Raw genomic sequence first — 22,112 nt, 5'->3', positions numbered from 1 at the left:
TTCCTTAAAAAAAATAAAAAAAAATAAGTTTATAGTTTTAGAAAATAACATTTGTAGATTATAATATTATCTATATCATGGTATTTTTTCGATTTTTTAAGATGTCTAAAATGAAATTTCCATAGATTCAAAAAACAGTCTCCGTGTAACTCAGCCTACGTATCACCACTATCTGCACTATCTCTGTAAAAATAACATTTAGGTCCAAGTCAAGTGTCGATGAAAATCAAAAGTGTGCAAAAGCATCATAACTTGGCGAACCCAAAACAGCATATGACACTGGAGCAGCCCATACAATTTATAAGGAGTGGCTATTACATACAACCACAGCAGGAGGCACGAATCAAGCAACGCTTGAAGTTCACTCTGCCAGCCTAAAAAGGAAACAAAACTCTCGACGCCGGAAGGTAACTAAGCAACTCAACTCAACGGTTGACTGTCGTTGTATTTTCAGTGCAGTTTTATTACAAAAAAGCAAGAATAGCATATCCATTAGGTGTGGCTTGCAGCACCGGCTGTCGCTTGAAAAGAAATCGAACGGCGTTCGGAACACCGTGAGGATTATCATCAATCAGGACTTATAGGAAGTTTCTAATGTCCAACTTCCTGACGTCAGGCATGACCTCATCTTTAAACTCCTCCCTGGAGGCAAATCATGTCAGTGAGTTGCTATTATTATAGAAGGAATACAAAATTATAAATCTCATGAAACTTTACAATGACTTAAATATATTATTCCCTCTGATCCATATTAGTTGCCACTAATATAGATGTATCTAGACATATTTTAGTTCTATTATTATAGAAGGATACAAAATTATAAATCTCATGAAACTTTATGATGACTTAAATATATTACTCCTACCAAGCGGATGATTGGACTACATTATGTTCAAACTTGGCACTAGATATTTCTGGCTTTCTAAAAACAACTATTTGAATGATCTGAGGAATAATAAAAAAATGATATTAGTTAAAGAAGCATGCCTCTTTAGTTGACCCTCCATCGCTTCGACACATTCCTTCTTAAGTTCTGACAGCTCGCTTTTAGCAATTTCCATTTCAAGTTCTTCCTCGATCTTGGGAAGATCCTCCTTCCGAATGCCAAGCCTAATTCAAGTTCCAAAAGTTAAATAGAATAAACATGTGCAAGTAAAACACATGCTACTGCTAAAACTGATAATAAGATAAAACATGTCTAGTCTAGCATGTACTTAACAGTACAAAATCTGCATCAGTTGCAATGAATCCAGATCACCAAATATAAGGAACAAGACACAAAATAGAACTAATGCAAATCAACTATAGGACTGCATTCTTTTTCCCAAGGGAAACCAGAAATGACAAATCCCTTGTGATGTCTAGGTTAAAAGCTATCAAAGAAGTGATACTAAGGTATAACCATGCAAATGATCCATTCAGTGGTTAGCAAAGATGCATCTATATGAAACTACCAATGATATATCTTGCAATTGAAACAAAACAGGCACTATCAAGATAAGATAAAGATACACATATTTACACACTTTTTGTTAATCTTATCAAACTCGGCAACCAGGAGAGCCATATTCTTCTTGTCACTCCTCAGAAGGGGCTTCTTGATGTCTTTTTCAACTTTCTCAAGGGCTTCCATCATCAAAGCCTCAACACCAAGATCATCTATAAGCCCACTCCTTTATCAAAGAAAAGAAATGTTCATATAAGAAATCAAATGCAAAAATAACTAAAATGCCAACAAATGCTCATAGAAAAGAACAATGATCATTTCTGACAAGTTTTTATTTGGTCAAACATTGACCATTTGGAAAAACAGATTGTTGATTAGGTTACCGACATACTTTTTCCTGATCTCCTGCAGGGTATTCAAGTACGTCCTTGCATCAGGGATGCCCTTCGTGAAAGTCTCAATAGTATACTTAATTCTCTGAGAATCAGAAAGAAGACCTGCCCTGCATTTAGACAATGGTAGCATAACAGGCGATCAGGTCACTGACAACAATCTGGAATGAGATTTAACTAAAACAGACTTACAAGAGAGGTGCACTTTTGTTTATGATGGTACATTCATGCAGAACTCCTTTTACAGATGGTTATGTCCCAACACGTTAATTGATAAAAAGAAAGTTATCAACAAAGACGCATTAAAATGTGCATGCAAAACTTCTTTAATTTCCGAGAAATACATTTTACACCCAGAAAAATGGTATCTTCGCAAGATTATCAGCAAGTAATATAAACCTTGAATCCTTTATTATCATACTGATATTGTACTCTTACAATATAAGGCTTGGTTTACTAGAACCTAAACACCGCCAGTAGAACATTGTGTGGAACAGTAGAAAAAATGAAAAGACAACAGCAAAGTGAGAAGATGGGCCATGAATACATGCAAATGCAAAATGCAGAAGCCTATAATTTTTCTTACTTGTCTCTTACAGTCCTCATGACTTGGGCATAACCAGCAACTGCTGTTGGGTCATCTGGGTCAATTGTGATCTTCTCCTTCTTAAGGACACTAAGTGCTGTCTCAAACTTTTTCTTTACCTCAAAGAATATGCCCTTCAATAGGTCTATATGGGAATGAAATAAAGGAATTAGGACTGCATAAAGTAAATTAAATCTAGCAAGAACAAAAAAGCAGTACTGGAACTACAGTCATAAAACAAGAACAAAAAAGTTAAAATGACAAACTAAATGAAAACTCAATATGAGAGCATAAATTGCATGTTCACGGATAGGGGAAGTAACGATTGATGCGTCATAAAAAAGCACAGCTCAGCCACAAGAGAAATATTCAGTAGACTGAAGTTAACTCCGAAAGAGCTATTAGGTTTTATTATGCAGCAGCATCAGCAGTTCACTAACTAAAATATCGTGACAAAACATGAAACTGTAGAGATTACAATTTTTCTAAAGCTTCATATGAAATTCTCACATCAAAAGGGCGTCAAACTAGAGCCGTTATAGTTTGACAGTTCTTCCAGAACTAAAACTACGGGACAATGCACAGAATCATAAACACTCATTAGCACCTAAACTCCAGAACTAACACTACTATACATTATGAAGATGCGCTTAGCTCATACAAATGCAGAAAAACGTTAAGATGCATACCATCTCCGCTGACGGGAGGGCGGTCAGCTGGAGCTGCCTCCTTGGCATATGAGCGGACTTGGGAGACGCCTCCATTGGCCAAAGCAGCTTGGGCAGAATATAGCTGCAGGAACATTTAATCAACAAACTGATCAGCGTTTCAGTGTAAATTCCGAAAAATTCACTCGATACAGAAACTTCAGAAGCTGTCACTGACGTTGCACTAGATGCCATAGAATTAACAAAACGTATGGCAGAATAAGTTGACTACATTGCTACGACCTCAAATTCGACGGTGAGGCTCTGTGGACATTTCGGGACGAGGAATACTCGACAGGAAGAGCACAGAGACATGACGAACTGGGGCTGGAAGATCTGGGGATGTCTACCCCCTCCAGTCTCCTGCACCGGGCAATTAGGAGCATTTCCCGTCCTCACGGAGACGCTCCCACTCGGCCCAACCAAATCGATCTGACAACCGCGACCGAATCGAACCGCATCGTACTCGGACACCCACCATGCCTCGCCCACCGCATCGGGGATACAGCAGCACGATGGACGATCAACGAAAATATATCGCGGGGAGACCGAGATCCCGCGCGGGCCAAAACCAGGTGGGGCGGCGGCGCGCCGGACCAGATCTACAGGGAAGGCAGGGTTTCCGACGGGCGGGGGAGCGAACGAACCTGGCGGGAGCGGGAGACGAGGCGGGCGGCGAGCGCCATGGCTGGCTGGTGCGGCGGCGGCGGCGGCGCTAGGGCAGCAGACGCCTCTCCGCGTAGCGAGATGGGATGTGACGGGAGGTGGAGGGGGGAATTGTCAGCGGCACTCACAGGCAAAAGGAGGACAACGGGAGCGAGGAACCTGGGCAGGCTGAAGATGGGCCGAGTGGGCCGCAAGCGAGGCCCAATGGAATGCCATAGGCCTCCAGGTTCCAGCTCGTTATGTTGAATGGGTAGTGGGATATGGGCGTGATTGGTAGCCCAAAGGCCGGGAAGGCCCTAGGGGAGAAAATTGGCATGATTCATGCATGTGTGATCTCTGCGTTGTGGCCCACGCGCTGATTTAAACATCTCGGGTTAGGTTTCCACGGAGCACCCTTGTGATGTGCTCTAGGGATGCAAAAAAAAAAAAAAAAAAGACAGCAGCTTAGGCAACTCGAGTGACCATGGAGATGATGGAAGCTCAAGCGATATAGCGAAAAAGGGGGCGATGAAAATCCGTTTATCTCCCGATGAAATCATCCCCCCTTTTCTAACCCCCACTCCCACTTCTATTTTAAAACCACCATTTCCCTCCATCGAGCTCAATTCTACAATATGAGGGCATGTAAGCAATACGCTCATCTCTAGTCAAGAAATGTCAAGACTATTACCTCCTTTCGTGAGTTGTCCTCTTCGAGGTTCACCTCCACCGATGACTATAAGTGACCACACATACATCTAGGTTGGGTAAATATGTGATCGTGTCATGGTAGATCTAGCTAGGCTATGCATGTGTACTGCTTGTTCAGCGAAGATGTGTATGCTTGTAGTATGGTAGTTTGTCGGAATCTATCACTTGTAGGGTACATATGTGTGCTTTGTAGTATGGAGGTTGTTGGAATCAATCTTTGCTTGTAGTATGATGTAGTTCTATGTTGAGTGTGAGTGTGTCTTGTTTACCTTGAGCTTATAGATCATGTGTACCGTTGTAGCTTGAGCTTGTGTACTGGATTTAGTTATTCTTGTCTATGCATTTTGTGTTCAATTAGACTTGTATGCATTTACATTTATCTATCGTGCATGATCAATGTTGGACTCGATTTGCCATGACTTGAGGCAGTCTATGACCAGCATTGGTGAGTCGCAGATCAATTCGTTTGTGAATTATTCTCATACCATTCCTGAGAATGCTGAGGAGTCTCCATTCGTGCCGCTCGTACTCATCACGGAAGGCCTATGATGAGCCTAGTGAAGAGCGTAGCTTCACAGGCGGTGATACATATATGTATCGATGAATTTTGTAGGATATTATGTTAAAGTTCATAATTATTAGGAATTGTATTATATTTATTAGGCTACATGGGTGCCTAAGAGGAAACTAAGAATGATTCTAAGCAGTGGCGGAGCCACATGTAGACCTGTGTAGTCATATGACCACACAGATTTTTGTCAAATTCTTTGTATACTAGTAAAAATCATGTAAAAATATATTAAAAATAATAAAAAATACATGCATTTGACATCACAGATTTAGAATGACAACACAGACTTTAAATTCTGGCTCCGCCACTGATTCTAAGGCTACATGGGTGCCTTCGTATATGCATAGTATTGAGAGACATGGTTCTGGGTTCCACAAAAGGAAAGCACAAACTGCATGGGTCCGAGTGAAACACAACATACATGCGGCATGGCATGGCGTGGTGTGGTGGGCGATGGTGGAGGCTCGCTCTTCAGTTAGTCCCCTTCGCGCTCTCCTCTACTAAGTGGTAGAAGAGCCTCGCTTATGAAAAGATCAAACTCTCTCAGAGCTATATATTATAAAAATAAACTTTAACCCCACATCTTGCCATGTATGGATGACCTTTGAGGTTTTAAGAAATTTTTGGGCCAAAGAGCTCACCAAATTCTGAAAGTTTTTGTTCCTCTTGATTCTCAACGCTACAAATTTGTTAATTTTGGTGTATGGTATCTTTGTTGTATTGAACGAGCAGTCTGTTTTATATAGGGTGTGACTAGTTCTCAATGATAACGAACTTAGTTCTCAGTAGAATGATATCATCGAATCTTAATGGCACATGTTACAACTCACAATTAGCACGGATCATGAAGAAAATCTATCGATTTGGAGGCATTTTGTAGTTACAATCTCACCCCACTTTCAGCTGAAGAATCTCAGTTGTAACCCAACTTACAACTCAAGTGCACGAATCGTGGTGCAAATCTAACTTTGCATGAGAACTAGCAATTACCTTTTATATAAGCAAACGGCCGCTAGCCGGCTAAGCGCACTGGTTGGAGCAAAACAACAAGATGGCATGTGACTTTCATGACTCGGTCGATCCTCTGTAGTCAACCTGTTAGCTCTACGTGAGTAATTTAACCTGCCGGCCGGCCTCATCGGAGAACAGACAATGATGCTAGATTTGTCCGGGCGCTTCTCGTTATTTGATCGATCCAAATAATAACTTGGATCGTTGCACACAAACTGCACCACAACAACTGCTCGATCGCTTCCAAGTTTCGTTCCAACTTTAGCAGAACTGTTCGTCTAAGTATTATTTCTACCATGTCGTCTGGCTGGAGACAACGCAGATTCCCATGGCAACCGAAATACCAAGTCCATGTTGATTGTGTTGCTTCTCGTACTAAAAGAAATGTTTGTAGTCCGTAGAAGATTGATGAAGTGGCTAACTACTCACAACAAGTATAAATAACCATGCAATTAGTAGCAATCATAGAGCAAGCAAGAACAAGCAGTGAAGAGAATCTAGCTGGGTGGTCAACTCCCGTTCATCCGTCAGCATGGAGGCGGCACTGGCAGCGGCACAATCCCTGTTCACCCCCGCCGGCACCAGCGTACCACTTCTCCTACTCGTCGCCGGCGCCACCGCCGTCCTGTACGCCGTGATCAGCCGCCGGAGCAGCGGCGGGCTACGCCTCCCGCCGAGCCCGTTCGGCCTGCCCATCCTGGGCCACCTCCACCTGCTCGCCCCGCTGCCCCACCAGGCGCTGCACCGCCTGGCCGAGCGCCACGGCCCGCTCCTCTTCCTCCGGCTCGGCTCCGTGCCGTGCATCTCCGCCTGCTCCCCGGACGCCGCCCGCGACGTGCTCAAGACCCACGAGGCCGCGTTCCTCGACCGCCCCAAGCCGGCGGCGGTGCACCGGCTCACCTACGGCGGGCAGGACTTCTCCTTCGCGCCCTACGGGCCCTTCTGGCGCTTCATGAAGAAGGCGTGCGTGCACGAGCTCCTCGCCGGCCGCACCCTGGACCGCCTCGCCCACGTCCGCCGCGAGGAGGTCGCCCGCCTCGTCGCCTCCCTCTCCCTGGCGGCGCCCGCGCCCGTGGACGTCGACGTCAACGCCGCGCTCATGGGCCTCACCGGCGACATCGTGTCGCGGATGGTGATGAGCCGGCGGTGGACCGGCGACGACAACGGCGCCGAGGAGTTCCGGTGCCTGGTCGCCGAGACGGCAGTGCTCACCGGCACGTTCAACCTCCAGGACTACATCGGCGCGTTCAGGAACTGGGATGTCCAGGGCCTCGGCAAGCGCGTCGACGCGTTGCACCGCAAGTTCGACGCCATGATGGAGAGGATTCTCACGGCGCGGGAGGCCAAGCGCCGGCACCAGCGGGAGAACGCCGACGCCGGGGAAGGTGCCGAGGAGAAGGACATTCTTGACATACTGTTCGACATGCACGAAGACAAGGCCGCCGAGATGCCGCTCTCAAGGGACAACATGAAGGCTTTCATGCTGGTACGTACTCCACAAAAGCACGTCCACTGGTGGAAAAACAGGCTTTGGTCGCGGTTGGCAACTGCCATTAGTCGCGGTGGCCCAACCGCGACCAAAGTAGCGCGACTAAAGGCCCCCCCCTTTAGTCGCGGTTCCTTACGAACCGCGACTAAAGGCCCATCCACGTGGGCCTCGAGGCGAGCGCCGAGGCGGAGGACCTTTAGTCGCGGTTCTTCCGGCCAACCGCGACTAAAGGCCTCCGCAGGTTTAGGGTTTAGCCCCCCTCCCCTAAATCTGGTTTCTTTTTAATTTGTATTATTTTATTTCTTTTGGGTTTTAATTTTGAAGGAGTTTCACATATTCTACGGTACTGTATACATACATGCATATGAATGTACAATTTCAAACAAATTTGAAATTAGAACCAAAAAGAATTCAAGAGTAATATACAATATATATTCAATATCGGATGACCATATACAATATATATTCAATATCGGATGACCATATACAATTTTGAACAAGTTAGTTACAAATTCCGGTGCCTATAAAGATCTACGTCATCGTAATAGTGTTCTCCTCTAGGATCGATGACTTCCTCGCCAACCATCCAGCTAGTTCCTCTTGAAGTGGTCGGAAGCGAGCTTCTAGACTAAGCGTCTTCCGGAGGTTATTCCTCGGGATGTTGTTCTCACACGTCCGGTCCCGCTCATTGCGGTATCTCCGGATCCTCTCACAAACATAGTATCCACATAGATTGGTCCCCGGTGGCTGAGTATCCCCGGACGTCGGCACTGCCATTTTAAAATGTAGCTCTTTTTTGAATTCACCGACCTTGGTATCTACGAACCGTCTCCAAACCCTACGAGGCAAAGAAAATTAAATAAACAAGAGAGTTATTAATTAGTTACTTGATATTAGGAAATGATGAACGAAATAGGCCGATCGATATAGAGCGCAAATGAATGAAAATAATTACTTTTGCATCATTTTTCTCATGTCGCCCCAAAGCGCCGGATCCATATTCAGAGAGTCGTGGACGAGAACCGAGGAGGTCCGAACTTTAATTACCATAAGAATCCAGTGGAACCTGCGGACACGATACATGCACGATCATGCATAACTCATCGATTAGCCACATACCATGCATGGAGTAAACAAAAGAGAATGTGCTCAAGACAGAAACACTCACCCAAAATGGTAAGGAAATAGAATATCACTTTTCTCTTGCTGTTTTCTAATAAACCGCCACAGGTCTTCCTCCACGTCGGCAGGGTGGTGTTCTAACACATATGAATTAACGATGTGTGGGTCAATGAACCCAACATCATGGATGTTCCTTATTCGCATTTCCCGCTTCTTCATTCTGCATAATATATAGCGTACACAACAAGATAGTTAGGACAATATATATATATATAGTGCGGGCAATGAACGAGATGGGGTAGAAATTAATAAATCACTTACGAACGTAGCAACCGATGATAGATTTGTCGAGGTCGCGCAGATTGAACAGCTGGAACAATTCACTCGGAGGAATTTGTACCCAGTAACGTTTGAAGTGATGCTCATATTTAACTTCCGCATAGATATAGTCTTTGGCGTTTTCATGTTTTATGTAAGCCTTGTACCAATTTAGCAGACCTTTCATTTGTCGAGGTAGATCCTCTTCTGCGCGAGGCTCGATGAGAGGGCCATTCTTCACATATGTAAATACTACGTCCTTCATTGGCGCCTCATCAAGGCCTAACACCGCACGAAGAGTGATACCTAAGTCGGCCGCTTGTTTTCCGGCACTTTCTACGGTCAATCCATGTGCTGCCGCAGCTGCTATGATATCGGGGGCCTCCCGACCGGCGGCTTGCACTATGAGCGGGGCGATCGATTGTTTACTTTGTTCCCCGAGCTGGGCAACTTCTTTCCCCCTTTCTAATTTTGTCTCGGCCTTGTCCTCCAAGGCTTTCTTCTCCGCAGACTCTTTGTTCCTCTTGAACGCGACTGCTTGCCTACGAAGTTCACGTAAATAGTCGTCGAGCGATTCTTCGCGGCTTGGGACGGTGTGTTCAAAAATGACTTAGCCCACTTGCTTTTCCTTGTCGGAATATACCGGCTTGGGCTCGCCCTCTATTTTCTTCTTGACGCTCGCCTTCCATTTCTCTAAATCAGCAGCCGCGCCCGCCTCGACTTCCTCGGCACTACTTTCCCAAGGCCTCGTGGGGAGAGGCTTCGGTGATACCTCCGGTACCTTTGTTTTCTTAGGTACGTAAGGGTCCGGGTTAATAACCCAGGACTCTGCCGCTTCTTCGCCGGAGGTGGATTGGGGGCGGTACCGGTGTCCGATCACCCGCCGGACGAGGACGGGGGGCGGCGTCCGCGACGTGAATGAGGTGTATTAGGTGAAGCACCACCGCCACCGTCACCGCCACCGCCACCGTCACCGCCACCGCCACCGCCACCGTCACCGCCACCGCCACCACCACCACCGTACGGGGGTGGACTTGTTGGCGCCTCGCCCGGAAACTTGATAAATTTCTTCGCCATAGAATGAACCGGCGCTTGACATCTCCAAGTCTTTTCACCCCTTCGGGTGTAGCAATGTCAATGTCCGGGTCCTCAAACCCTTGGACTATCTCCTCCACCGTGACACGAGCATAGCCATCTTGAATGGGGTTGTTGTGGTGGAGTGCTCCAGTGGTAAAGCACTCGCCGATGGCTACCTTCATGGACATGTTCCCGATAGGATAATACGAGATGACATGCTTTCATCTCCTTTATATCGTCCACGGGGTAGCGAGGAGGCTCCGGTGCGAGAACTCGACCACCAGCCTGAGGCTCCGGTGCGAGTAATTTCTATCGTCGGTGCACCAGCCGGTGAGGCCTCCGTGGAAGCCACGCCGCTTCTTCTCCGCTGCGGCTTCCGAGATCCATTGGATGATCTTCATGCTTGCGCCCGAGCTGCATCTCTTTCGGCGACTAGTACACTCACGGTTTTCTTCATCACATCCATTTCCGTTACCAACTTCGCCACAACATCCGCATCCCGATCCATCTTTCTCTTACGGCTTCGTAACCGTACGGGTCATCTTTCTCGGGGAACCCTAGTTTCCACGAAATGTCCCCGGGCATGCCTCGTACACGTCCTCCGTGTTCGGGATTCCCGAGGGCTTTTGTCGTGGCGTCGTTCTCTCCGTTGAACCTGATCCTCCCCTCTTGAGCATCCCTCATTGCCTCAATAAGCTTTTGGGTGGGTGTAATTATTTTGCCCCGATAAACACACTCCCCTGTCTCCGGGTTCAGCGATCCCCCATGCCCGTACCACCAGCTTTTGGCCCTTGGGTCCCATCCCTCCGTACCTGGACGGATTCCTCGCGCCCTCGCCTCGTTCTCCATCTTCTCCCACTTAGGCTGCCAAAAGCGATACCCTCCCGGCCCCATTTTATGATTGTACTCCTTCTTGGCCGCATTTTCCTTATTTTTTTCGATAGTTCAAGGAACTGCTCCGATTTCTTTTGCTTCACAAATTCTGGCCAATCATGTTGCGGTTTCTCATATTGTCCTTTGAAATCCGGAGTCTTGCCCTGGTTGACAAAGTCATGGGCTAGATTTTGCTTGTATTTCCGGAATGCGTTGGCCATCCTAGAAAGAGCGAACTGTTTGACTAGCTTGCGCCTCTTCTTGTTTTCCGCAATCTTGTTACCCTCCTCATCGTATTTGCGGTATTCCGGAGGTAGAACGAAATGTTCCATAAGCTTGTTGAAGCAATCTTTTTTTCTCTCGTTCGACAAAAGTGAAACCAACACGTGCCTTCTTTGGCTCATTCCACTCTCGGCGGGTGATCGAGACGTTGTCTCTAACAACGGCTCCGCATTGGCCGACAAACTTGGTGGCGTTCTTGTCTGGGCTCCGGCGGCCTGCCGGTTTCTTCGTCGACAACATCGATGGTGCATGTTTCTCCTGCTTTCATCGTCTTGGTTGCGCCACGCTTTGACGACGACGTACTCGATTTTTTCGACGATCCGGCCGAGGGCTAAAATAAGAAAGAGAGTCGCGCGCGTTAGTACACACACATTAATTTATTCAAATCGGTTAGTTGTATCACCGGACGCTCAATATGTATATATATATACCTCGGCGCCGGAGGTGGTTGCTACTTCCAACCGAAGATCGTCGTTTATCGACGTTTCTTCGGCATCATCTTGCTGACGGCGCCCTTCATCTTCACCCTCAAGGTTCAGATAAGAAGAGATATCATCTTCTTCTTCTCCGGTCGGCACATATATAACATCGCCTTTTATGATGCCGAAGATATGTTCTTCGAGCGTCCGGATCATAGTTGTCCGGAATCGGGTCACCTCTATCGTCCGCCATATGTCAGTCCCGAAAACATGTAGTCAAAACAAATTAATTGTGTATATGCCGACATTATCACATCTCTTCTACATATAAAGAGAGAGGGCGACGAGGGAGGCGAGAGGGGGGACGCGTGTATTAGATGTGTATATGCGGACGATCGACCTCGCCTCGCATGCGAGTGACCGCGTGACCGAGAGAACGGTGGTGGTGGCGAAAGGGGGACGCAGTGACCGCGTGACCGAGAGACCGGTGGCGGTGGCGAAAGGGGACGCGGTGACCGCGTGACCGAGAGACCGGTGTGGCGGTGACCGAGAGGGCGGTGGCGGTGCCGAGGACACATAACCCTCGCCGCCCCCTCTCGATCCCAAATAAAATTTTGTTAAGTTAAAATTTTGATCATTAAGTCTAAATTTTGTGGCGGTGGCGGTGGTGGTGGTGGTGGCGGTGGTGGTGGCGGTGCCGATCCTTCTCTCTCTCGTAAAAAAACAAAAAAAACCCCGCGCGTATACGGAGGGGGCGGCGAGGCGTCTCGATCGTCGCCCCTCCGTATACACGCGGGGTCGGTGTCGAAAGGGCGGTGGCGAAATGGCGGTGGCGGTGGCGGTCCCTCCTTTCTCTCTCTTTCTCTCTAGCGCGCGAGAGGGTCGCGCGGCGCCCCCTCCGTATACACACGGGGCGAGCGCGCAAGTTTTTTTAAGTCAAATTTTACTTTTTTTAAGTCAAATTTTCGTTTTTTTTAGACAAACTTTTTAAGTCAATTTTTAGTTTTTTAAAATCAAATTTTAGTTATTTTTATATTTGTTTTTGTTTTGTTATTAGTTAAGATCCGTTTACTAAAAAAACAAAAAACAAAAAACAAAAAAAGGCCGGCTGCTCATATCTTCTCTCTCTTTCTCTCCCCTCCTCTCTTTCTCTCTCGTAACCGGCCGGCCAGCGGGCGCGCGCGGCGGCGCGGCGAGCGAGGCGACGGCGGCGGCGGGCGAGGCTAGGACGGCGACGGCGGCGGTGCGAGGCTAGGGCGCGCGGCGGGGGTCTTCGCGCGCTCGGCGCGCGCGCGCGCGGCGGCGATCGAGGGCGCGCCGGCCGTTACCTTGGCGGCGGCGGAGACTCCGTTCGGCAAGGGCGCGGCAGGCGAGGGCCGCGGCGAGGTCGTCGAGGCGCGGCGGAGGCGGCGACGGCGTCGGAGGCGGGCGGCGGCCGGCGTCTCGGCCGGGCAGCACTCGCGGAGAAGACGATGGGCGCGCGGAGAAGAAGAAGTGGCGCGGGCGCCGCCCGCGCGGGCATTTATAGCTCCAACCTTTAGTCGCGGTTGGGGAGCCCAACCGCGACTAAAGGGTACCTGCTAGTCGCGGTTGGTGACCCCAACCGCGACTAAAGGATTTTTTCGCCCCAATTTGCGGTTCTCGCGGAGAGGACCTTTAGTCGCGGTTGGCCGGGCCAACCGCGACTAAAGGCCTTTTTTCAAAATACTTTTCATTTCAAAATTTCAAAAATACAAATAATATATCAAAAAAATCAGAAAAATAAAACTAATTCATTTCAAAATTTCAAAAATACAAATAATATATCAAAAAATTCAGAAAAATAAAACTAATTCATTTCAAAATCTCAGAAATACAAATAATATATCAAAAAATTCAGAAAAATAAAACTAATTCATTTCAAAATCTCAAAAAATACAAATAATATATCAAAAAATTCAGAAAAATAAAACTAATTCATTTCAAAATCTCAAAAATACAAATAATATATCAAAAAATTCAGAAAAATAAAACTAATTCATTTCAAAATCTCAAAAATACAAATAATATATCAAAAAATTCAGAAAAATAAAACTAATTCATTTCAAAATCTCAAAAATACAAATAATATATCAAAAAATTCAGAAAAATAAAACTAATTCATTTCAAAATCTCAAAAAATACAAATAATATATCAAAAAATTCAGAAAAATAAAACTAATTCATTTCAAAATCTCAAAAATACAAATAATATATCAAAAAATTCAGAAAAATAAAACTAATTCATTTCAAAATCTCAAAAATACAAATAATGTATCAAAAAAATCAGAAAAATAAAACTAATTCATTTCAAAATGTTTAAAATACATATAATATATCAAAAAATTCATAAAAAGAAAACTAATTCAATTCAAAATTTTAAAAATACAAATTATCAAAAATTCATAAAAATAAAACTAATTCAATTCAAAAGTTCGTTGGCCCCCTCTTCCCGCCTCTTTCCGCCGACCCCCTCTTCCCTCCTCGTCTTCCCGCCATTTCTTCCCCGTCTTCCCGCCTCTTTCTTCCCGCCAATTGTTTCCCGCCAATTTCTTTCGGCCTCTTTCTTCCCGCCAATTTTTTTCCCGCCAATTTCTTCCCGCCACTCTCTCCCCGCCTCTTTCTTCCCGCCTCCTGTCTTCCCGCTCCCATTTTTCCCGCCATTTGTCACTACATATAGGTAGCCCGGCTTGGCCGCATTATCACATCTCTACAATCTCTCATCACTCTCTCATGGCTTCCACCGCACCCACTCTAACCTACCGAGCAGGTGGAGGAGCTTTGCGCCTCGAACTACCCTTGCCCACCGGGCTACCGCGTCCCCGCCGGCCGGAGCCTAAGCGCCGGCGGCGTGCCGGTCCCTCCCGTCCCTCGTGGTACCGCGCGCCGGCGGCCATCACGAACCACTACTACCTCGACCTCACGCCGGAGCAGCGGATGAATCCCCGCCGGCATCTCGATAACCGAGCATACTTGGGACGCCTTCTTCATCAATCGGCGTGAGAGGGCGCTCGCCGGGTATGAGGAGGACGGTCCGCCTCCCGGAAACTTCCACGAGGCCGGCCGTCGGCTATGGTGGTACGGCCGGACTCGCGAGCGTCATGGACTACATCACGGCCGGCGATATCCCCCGCCCGCGCTACCCTCGGCTCGAGCCACGAGCGCCGCCCGACGACAGCGACGACGACGAGCGGACGACGACGCCGGCAACTTAGAAGGCGACGACTACCAGTACAACGGCGGCGGCTATGAAGACTACGAGTATGCATATTATACGCCTAGGCAGGAGTATGACTAAATCACTCCAAATTTCATGTATGCAGGAGTATGACTTAGTCACTCCAAATTTCCTATATGCAGGAGTATGACTTAGTCACTCCAAATTTCATGTATGCGGAGTATGACTTAGTCACTCCAAATTTCATGTATCATCGATGCTATCTCGAGTCAATTGAATCATTCGAAAATGGACACCAAACACATCACGGGTAATATAATTCACATGATTCATTCAACAAAGTTTGGTACAATAATAAATTATTACACATCATTTCTTCCCTTGTGTCCCTGCTGCTTACGATTGTGCCGTATCCATGGAGCATCCTCATCATTTAACTTAATGCTTGGGTCGGTGTTCACTTTGAAGGGCGGAATTTCAGCAAACATATTATAATCTTCTCGACATGTCCGTCTTGTCCTCCACTCCCACGATGTTTCTTTTCCCCGAAAGAACAATGTGGCGCTTTGGATCATCGCATGATGTACCGATCGTTTTCTTATCTTTCCGTTTCCTCGGTTTGCTACTCATGTCCTTCACATAGAAAACCTGAGCGACATCTTTCGCTAGGACGAATGGTTCGTCAAGGTAACCAAGATTGTTGAAATCCACCATTGTCATTCCGTATTGCTGGTCCACCTTTACCCCACCTCCCGTTAGCTTGAACCATTTGCACCGAACAAAGGGACCCTAAAGGAGGGTCCATAGTCAAGTTCCCATATCTCCTCTATGTAACCATAATATGTGACCTTTTGCCCATTCTCGGTTGCTCGCATCAAAGCGGACACCACTGTTTTGGTTGGTGCTCTTTTTATCTTGGGCGATCGTGTAAAATGTATTCCCATTTATCTCGTACCCTTGGAAAGTCGTTATAGTCGAAGATGGTGTCTTGGCCAACATGTACAGCTGATCTACAACCTTATTGTCACTCATTAAATGTTTTCTCAACCAACCGCCGAAAGTCTCCATGTGGGCCTTCCTAATCCAGGATTCGAGCTTCCTGTGGTTGTCCGAGCGTAAAATATTCTTGTGTTTCTCAAAGTACGGAGCAACCAAGTCTGGAATTGGTCGAACCGTGTGGTGTGCTTCGATCGGAGAATGGCCGTCCATACATATCATTGATTTCCTTCCGATCGTGCCTTTTCCACTTAGTCTCCCCTCGTGCCGCGATTGAGGAAGACCAATCGGCTTAAGGTCGGGAACAAAGTCAACACAAAACTCAATTACCTCCTCATTTCCATAGCCCTTGGCGATGCTTCCTTCCGGCCTAGCACGGTTACGAACATATTTCTTTAATACTCCCATGAACCTCTCGAAGGGGAACATATTGTGTAGAAATACAGGACCGAGAATGGAAATCTCATCGACTAGGTGAACCAGGAGGTGCGTCATAATATTGAAGAAGGATGGCGGGAACACCAACTCGAAACCGACAAGACATTGGATCACATCGTTCCGTAACCGTGGTAGAACTTCCGGATTGATTACCTTCCGAGAGATTGCATTGAGGAATGCACATAGCTTCACAATGGCTACTCGAACATTTTCCGGCAGGAGCCCCCTCAAAGCAATCGGAAGCAATTGCGTCATAATCACGTGGCAGTCGTGAGACTTCGGGTTTTGGAACTTTTTCTCCGCCATGTTTATTATTCCCTTTATATTGGACGAGAATCCCGACGGGACCTTCATACCGCTCAGGCATTCAAAAAAGATGACCTTCTCTTCTTTGGTCGGAGCGTAGCCGGCACGACCTTGAAACCGCTCCGGATGCGAGGTCATCGGGGTCTTTCAAACTTTGCTGGTCCTGCCGTGCTTCCTTTGTATCATTTGACTTCCCATACACGCCCAAGAAGCTTAGGATGTTCACGCAAATATTCTTCGTAACGTGCATCACGTCGATTGCAGAGCGGACTTCTAGGACTTTCCAATATTCTAGCTCCCGAATATAGATTTCTTCTTCCACATGGCTACGTGCCCGTCAGCTCCCTTCGGAACCGATTGTCCGCCGAGACCCTTTCCAAAGATGACTTTCAAACCCTTGACCATATCAAATACCTCAGCACCGAGTGTGTTCCGCAGGCTTCGGCCGGTGATCTGCCTTGCCGTTGTAATGCTTGCCTTTCTTTCTTACTCGGATGACCTTTCGGAAGAAATCGACGATGCCCAAGGTACACGTTCTTCTTACAATTTGGCAAATGTACACTTTCAGTCTCATGTAAGCAAGTGCGTGCATGCATTGTATCCCTTATTTGACAGTCCCGAAAGGTTACTAAGAGCGAGGCCAATCGTTGATGGTTACGAAAAGCAACGCTCGTAGGTCAAATTCCTCTTCTTTGTGCTCATCCCACACACGGACACCAGGTCTGCCCCACAGCTGTAAAAGCTCATCAACTAATGGCCTTAGGTACACATCGATGTCGTTGCCGGGTTGCTTCGGACCTTGGATGAGCACCGGCATCATAATGAACTTCCGCTTCATGCACAACCAAGGAGGAAGGTTGTAGATGCATAGAGTCACGGGCCAGGTGCTATGGCTGGAGCTCTGCTCGCCAAAAGGATTCATGCCATCCGTACTTAGACCAAATCTTATGTTCCTTGCGTCAGCTGCAAAATCTTTGAACTCTCTCGTCGATCTTTCTCCATTGCGTTCCATCCGCGGGGTGTCTCAACTCCCCGTCCGACTTACGGTCCTCTTTGTGCCATCGCAACAACTTGGCATGCTCTTTGTTCCCGAACGGACGTTTCAACCGTGGTATTATAGGAGCATACCACATCACCTTGGCGGGAACCCTCTTCCCGGGTTTCGGCCCTCAACATCGTCACCAGTGGTCATCGCCTCCGATCTTATAACGCAATGCAGTGCATACCGGGCATTCATTCAAATTCTCGTATTCACCGCGGTAGAGGATGCAATCGTTGATGCATGCATGTATCTTCGTAACCTCTAAACCTAGAGGGCAGACAACCTTCTTTGCTTCGTACGTAGTGGCGGGCAGCTCGTTATTCTTTGGAAACATATTCTTCAACATTTTCAGCAAGTTTTCAAATGCCGAGTCGCCTACACCTGCCCGTGCCTTCCATCTCAGCAAATCCAGGTGTGCAGCCCAGCTTTTTCGGACCATCATCGCATCCGGGTACAGCGCCTTCCCGTGATCCTCTAACATGCGATCCAAATTCTCCCTCTCTTTTTCAGTTTCGCAGCGTCTCCGTGCATCAGCAATGGTCCGACCAAGATCATCAACGGGATCATCACGTGCCTCTTCTTCACCTTCCCCTTCACCTTCAGCATCCTCCATGAAAGTATCACCGAAATGAGAAAGATAGCTTTCATCATTGAAATCATCCCCTTCTTCATCTTCTTCCATTATAACCCCTCTTTCTCCATGCTTGGTCCAACAATTATAGCTTGGCATGAAACCGTGCCGAAGCAGGTGCATGTGAACATCTCTTGAGGAAGAGTAACCCTTCCGATTCTTACACTTAACACATGGACGAGATAACAAAACCCCCCGCTTGTTCGCATTAGCCACTACGAGGAAATCTTTCAAACCCGTACTCGAACTCGCCGGAGAGTCGGTTACCGTACATCCATTGCCGATTCATCCGCATTATTATAATATAAAATATATAATTAACCATCATGCATTTGTTAAACTAACTAGCTACAAACAATATAAATTAAACAATTAATGAACTACACACACATGCATATTTTATCAATGACACATATCAAAGGTTCAAGTTGCTAACCGCGATCGAGGAGGAAAAATTAAATGAGAAAGCTCAAGTGTGACTCCAACACTTCATATCATGTTTGTTTCATGCTCTTGGGGCATTTCATCAAACACCTTATGTGCATAAGAGGAACCAAAAGCAAACCTAACACTCACTTGTGAAGAGAATGGCTCCAAATGGCTAAGTGTTGGCTGCTGGATGGGTATATATAGGGGAGGGCTTTAGTCCCGGTTGGCTCGCCAACCGCGACTAAAGGCCTTCGGCACCTTTAGTCGCGGTTGGGCTGGCCAACCGCGACTAAAGCCCCCCACGTGCACCAGCTGGCCACCGTGCGCCCTGGGCCCAGGCCTTTGGTCGCGGTTCGCCACACGAACCGCGACTAAAGACCCCATTAGTCGCGGTTCCTTTACCTTCGCGACTTATGGGGCTTCCCGGAAGCCTGTTTTTCCACCAGTGGTCGCATCAATTTCTCGATCTGTTCATCAACGATGTCAGTGCTTAACAATCAATGATCGCTGGCTCAGGACATCTTCGCGGCGGGGACGGACACGACGACGATCACGGTGGAGTGGGCGCTGTCGGAGCTGATCAACAACCCGGACGTGCTCCGGAGGGCGCAGGAGGAGATGGACGCGGTGGTCGGCAAGGACCGGCTCGCCGACGAGTCCGACATCCCGAACCTCCCCTACCTGCAAGCCGTGGCCAAGGAGACGCTGCGGCTTCACCCGACGGGCCCGCTCGTGGTGCGCCAGTCCCCGGAAAAGTGCAAGGTGGGCGACTACGACGTGCCGGCCGGCGCCACGATATTCGTCAACGTGTGGGCCATCGGGCGGGACCCGTCGTCCTGGACGGAGCCGCTGGAGTTCCGGCCGGAGCGGTTCCTGGAGGGCGGCGCCAACGCCGGGACGGACGTGCGCGGGCAGCACTTCCACATGCTGCCATTCGGGTCCGGGCGGCGGATCTGCCCCGGCGCGTCGCTGGCCTTGCTGGTGGTGCAGTCCGCGCTGGCCGCCATGGTGCAGTGCTTCGAGTGGCGGCCTGCCGGCGGCGCGGACAAGGTGGACATGGAGGAAGGGCCCGGGCTGACGCTGCCGCGGAAGCGCCCGCTCGTCTGCGCCGTCGCGCCCCGCCTCCACCCCTTGCCGCTGCCGTGAGTGGCGAACCGCCACGTCAGATGCACGCGAAAAAGATGGATTGGCGCGTTCCGAAGCCCGCTATCAAAAGTCAAAACCAGGCACATATTTTTTTTAGATGCAGGGACAGATCTTTGTACCATGTCATTTTGTTTGCGCTTGCCCAGCAACAAACTCTTAGGTGTATTTTTTTTTCCGATATGGGGGCGATGCCCCAGCCTCTGCATCGAAAGATGTACACATCACAGTATCAAACATCTATTACAAAAAGTTCACCATCTAAAGTTTTTTTTTTAAATGTTAGCAGGAGAACTGCTAAATCCATTGAATAGATAGAAAATGGTCAAAGACCCACACTGCTCGGTTAATTAGAGGAAAACCGTGCGAAAACCTGAACAACGGCGAGCCACACCAAAACACCACAAGATATACAAGACGCCGGTAAGCGGAACACACGACACACACAGCCGGGCACCCGAGCTACTCCCGCTACCAAAATGCACACCGAAAACCGTCGTATCGATCAGATCTGCCATGAGCATATTCGCCAAACTCGCCGACACCGAAGGGGAACGACATGCCCAAAGATAGAAACATGTGCCCCTCCGATCCCGGGAGTAACGACCAATGTGGCTCATCTGGCGCTTCTTGCATGTGAAGGGGATTCCTTCTTCCTACCGTTGTTGCCCACCCGACAAGCCACTAGTCCCTCTGACCGACTCCACCTCCAAAATGATACCCCCAAGAGGGCACACGACACCGGAAAGCGCCGCCATCTAAAGTTGAGACAAAACAACATGAGAATGAAGCGAAGGGAAACTAAACTAGATATTCTCTAATCTATTAATGTGACGCCACCCAGTAGCCCGAAAGAAGAAATCTTCCGTAACCTTAAGCAGCCGGATACATCCAGTAGCCATAGCCTCCCGCTAATCTTCTGGGAGGAGCAAAGCCCAAAGCTAGATCCAATGCGTAGCCCTTCGAATAATCTGCAAAAAAATTCGTCCCCTTTTACTTGTTAAAAACAATATCATTCCTGCTTGTCTAAATCGTCTAACATAAAGCTAAAACGCCAATACGAATCCTAGCATTACCGCCTTTTTATTAAAATCGTAAGTTAGCATCATCCTGGTATATACTACTCCGTTTTTATTTACTTCATCTTCAATTTTTATCAAAATAAAAACTTGTCAAGTTTAACAAAAAAATGTAGAAAAAATTATCAACATTCATAATAATAAATACATATAATATGAATTATACCCTATATAATTTTCAATCAGTTTAGCACCCCTCATAGCGTTTTGAACACTGTAGATGGGCTATTTATCCACTCTTACGGCTGGCCATTAGGTGACACGTACCCTCATCTGTCAACATTTTCCTTGCCTTGACTGATCAGTTTCTAATCTTTTTTTCTTTGGTTAAATGGGCTACCGGCAACCGGTTGCCAGGCGGTCAGGTCTCATTCTTTTATCCTTGCGTGCCTTTTCCGGTTAGATGTGCTTCCTTCCTCAGAAAATAGTACCATGTGTATAAAAAAAAGGAAATATCAGTGCGCGGTCCCCACCTTCACCGCTTAGTCGGATCCTTCCATGCAATTCCCGCATCGCTTTGACCGGACTCTCCAGAAGAGGAGAGGAACAGACATCGCAGCTCATCCCCACTCTCCACCCACGCCGCCTGGGTGCGCCCCGCCGAAGTTGGCCTCCACGTCTCGCATGGTCGGAGTAGTAGCACTGGAGGAAATCGGCAGGGAAGGAGCGCCCCTGCCGGAGATATGCAGGCAGGTAGTTGTCGACGTGCCCTTGCCTCTCCCTTGCCCGATCTCTTTTGCTCCCGTCTGCTCAATGCCCTAATCTTCTAAGTCCTAGCCCCTCCTCTCCTCCCCTCCCCTCCCATGGCCGTCAGCCTTCTTTCTCTCCTCCTTTTCTCTCTCTCCAATCTTGGACGGGGAGTACCGGCGGCTGACTGACGGCCGGAAAGGGCGTGGTGTATGGGGTCCTTTCCCATCTTCTCATTCTGATTTGGCTTTGTTTTTTTATTTTCTTGCATCTTTTCGTTCATTCCTTGCAGGTTATTGGATTTTGGTCGCCCTCTCTGCTCCTTCGGGAGGATGTGTGCCAACTGACTGTATGGATCAGTTCAGAGACCGACTGAAAGAAGGTTCAGTTTAAACCTTTAAAACGTTCATCGTCGCTAACGCACAAGAAGAAGTACAAAGTAAATGATCATCCCTATAGAATTAAGATTACTCAGCTCACAAAGATAGAGGAGAGCCTGAAACTTTTCGAATAGG

General features: G+C 47.6%; 2 protein-coding genes across 2 annotated transcripts; one reads left to right on the top strand and one right to left on the bottom strand.

Moving 5' to 3' along the window:
• Nucleotides 1-274: 274 nt before the first annotated feature.
• On the bottom strand, nt 275-3,891 carry LOC124696083 (probable ATP synthase 24 kDa subunit, mitochondrial). Its single transcript, XM_047228866.1, has 7 exons — nt 3,780-3,891; nt 3,115-3,217; nt 2,426-2,570; nt 1,839-1,949; nt 1,527-1,673; nt 988-1,110; nt 275-642 (listed from the first exon to the last, which is right to left on the bottom strand). The coding sequence occupies exons 1-7, from the start codon at nt 3,816-3,818 to the stop codon at nt 579-581; spliced, it is 732 nt and encodes a 243-aa protein (XP_047084822.1). The 5' UTR covers nt 3,819-3,891; the 3' UTR covers nt 275-578.
• A 2,711-nt stretch (nt 3,892-6,602) lies between these two features.
• On the top strand, nt 6,603-19,834 carry LOC124660246 (3,9-dihydroxypterocarpan 6A-monooxygenase-like). Its single transcript, XM_047198045.1, has 2 exons — nt 6,603-7,556; nt 19,205-19,834. Exons 1-2 carry the CDS (start codon nt 6,603-6,605, stop codon nt 19,832-19,834), a joined length of 1,584 nt encoding a protein of 527 aa, XP_047054001.1.
• Nucleotides 19,835-22,112: the final 2,278 nt, after the last annotated feature.

Source organism: Lolium rigidum, chromosome 1 (assembly GCF_022539505.1).
Source record: "Lolium rigidum isolate FL_2022 chromosome 1, APGP_CSIRO_Lrig_0.1, whole genome shotgun sequence".
Lineage (NCBI taxonomy): Eukaryota > Viridiplantae > Streptophyta > Magnoliopsida > Poales > Poaceae > Lolium > Lolium rigidum.
This window is presented reverse-complemented; position numbering and strand designations above follow the sequence as displayed.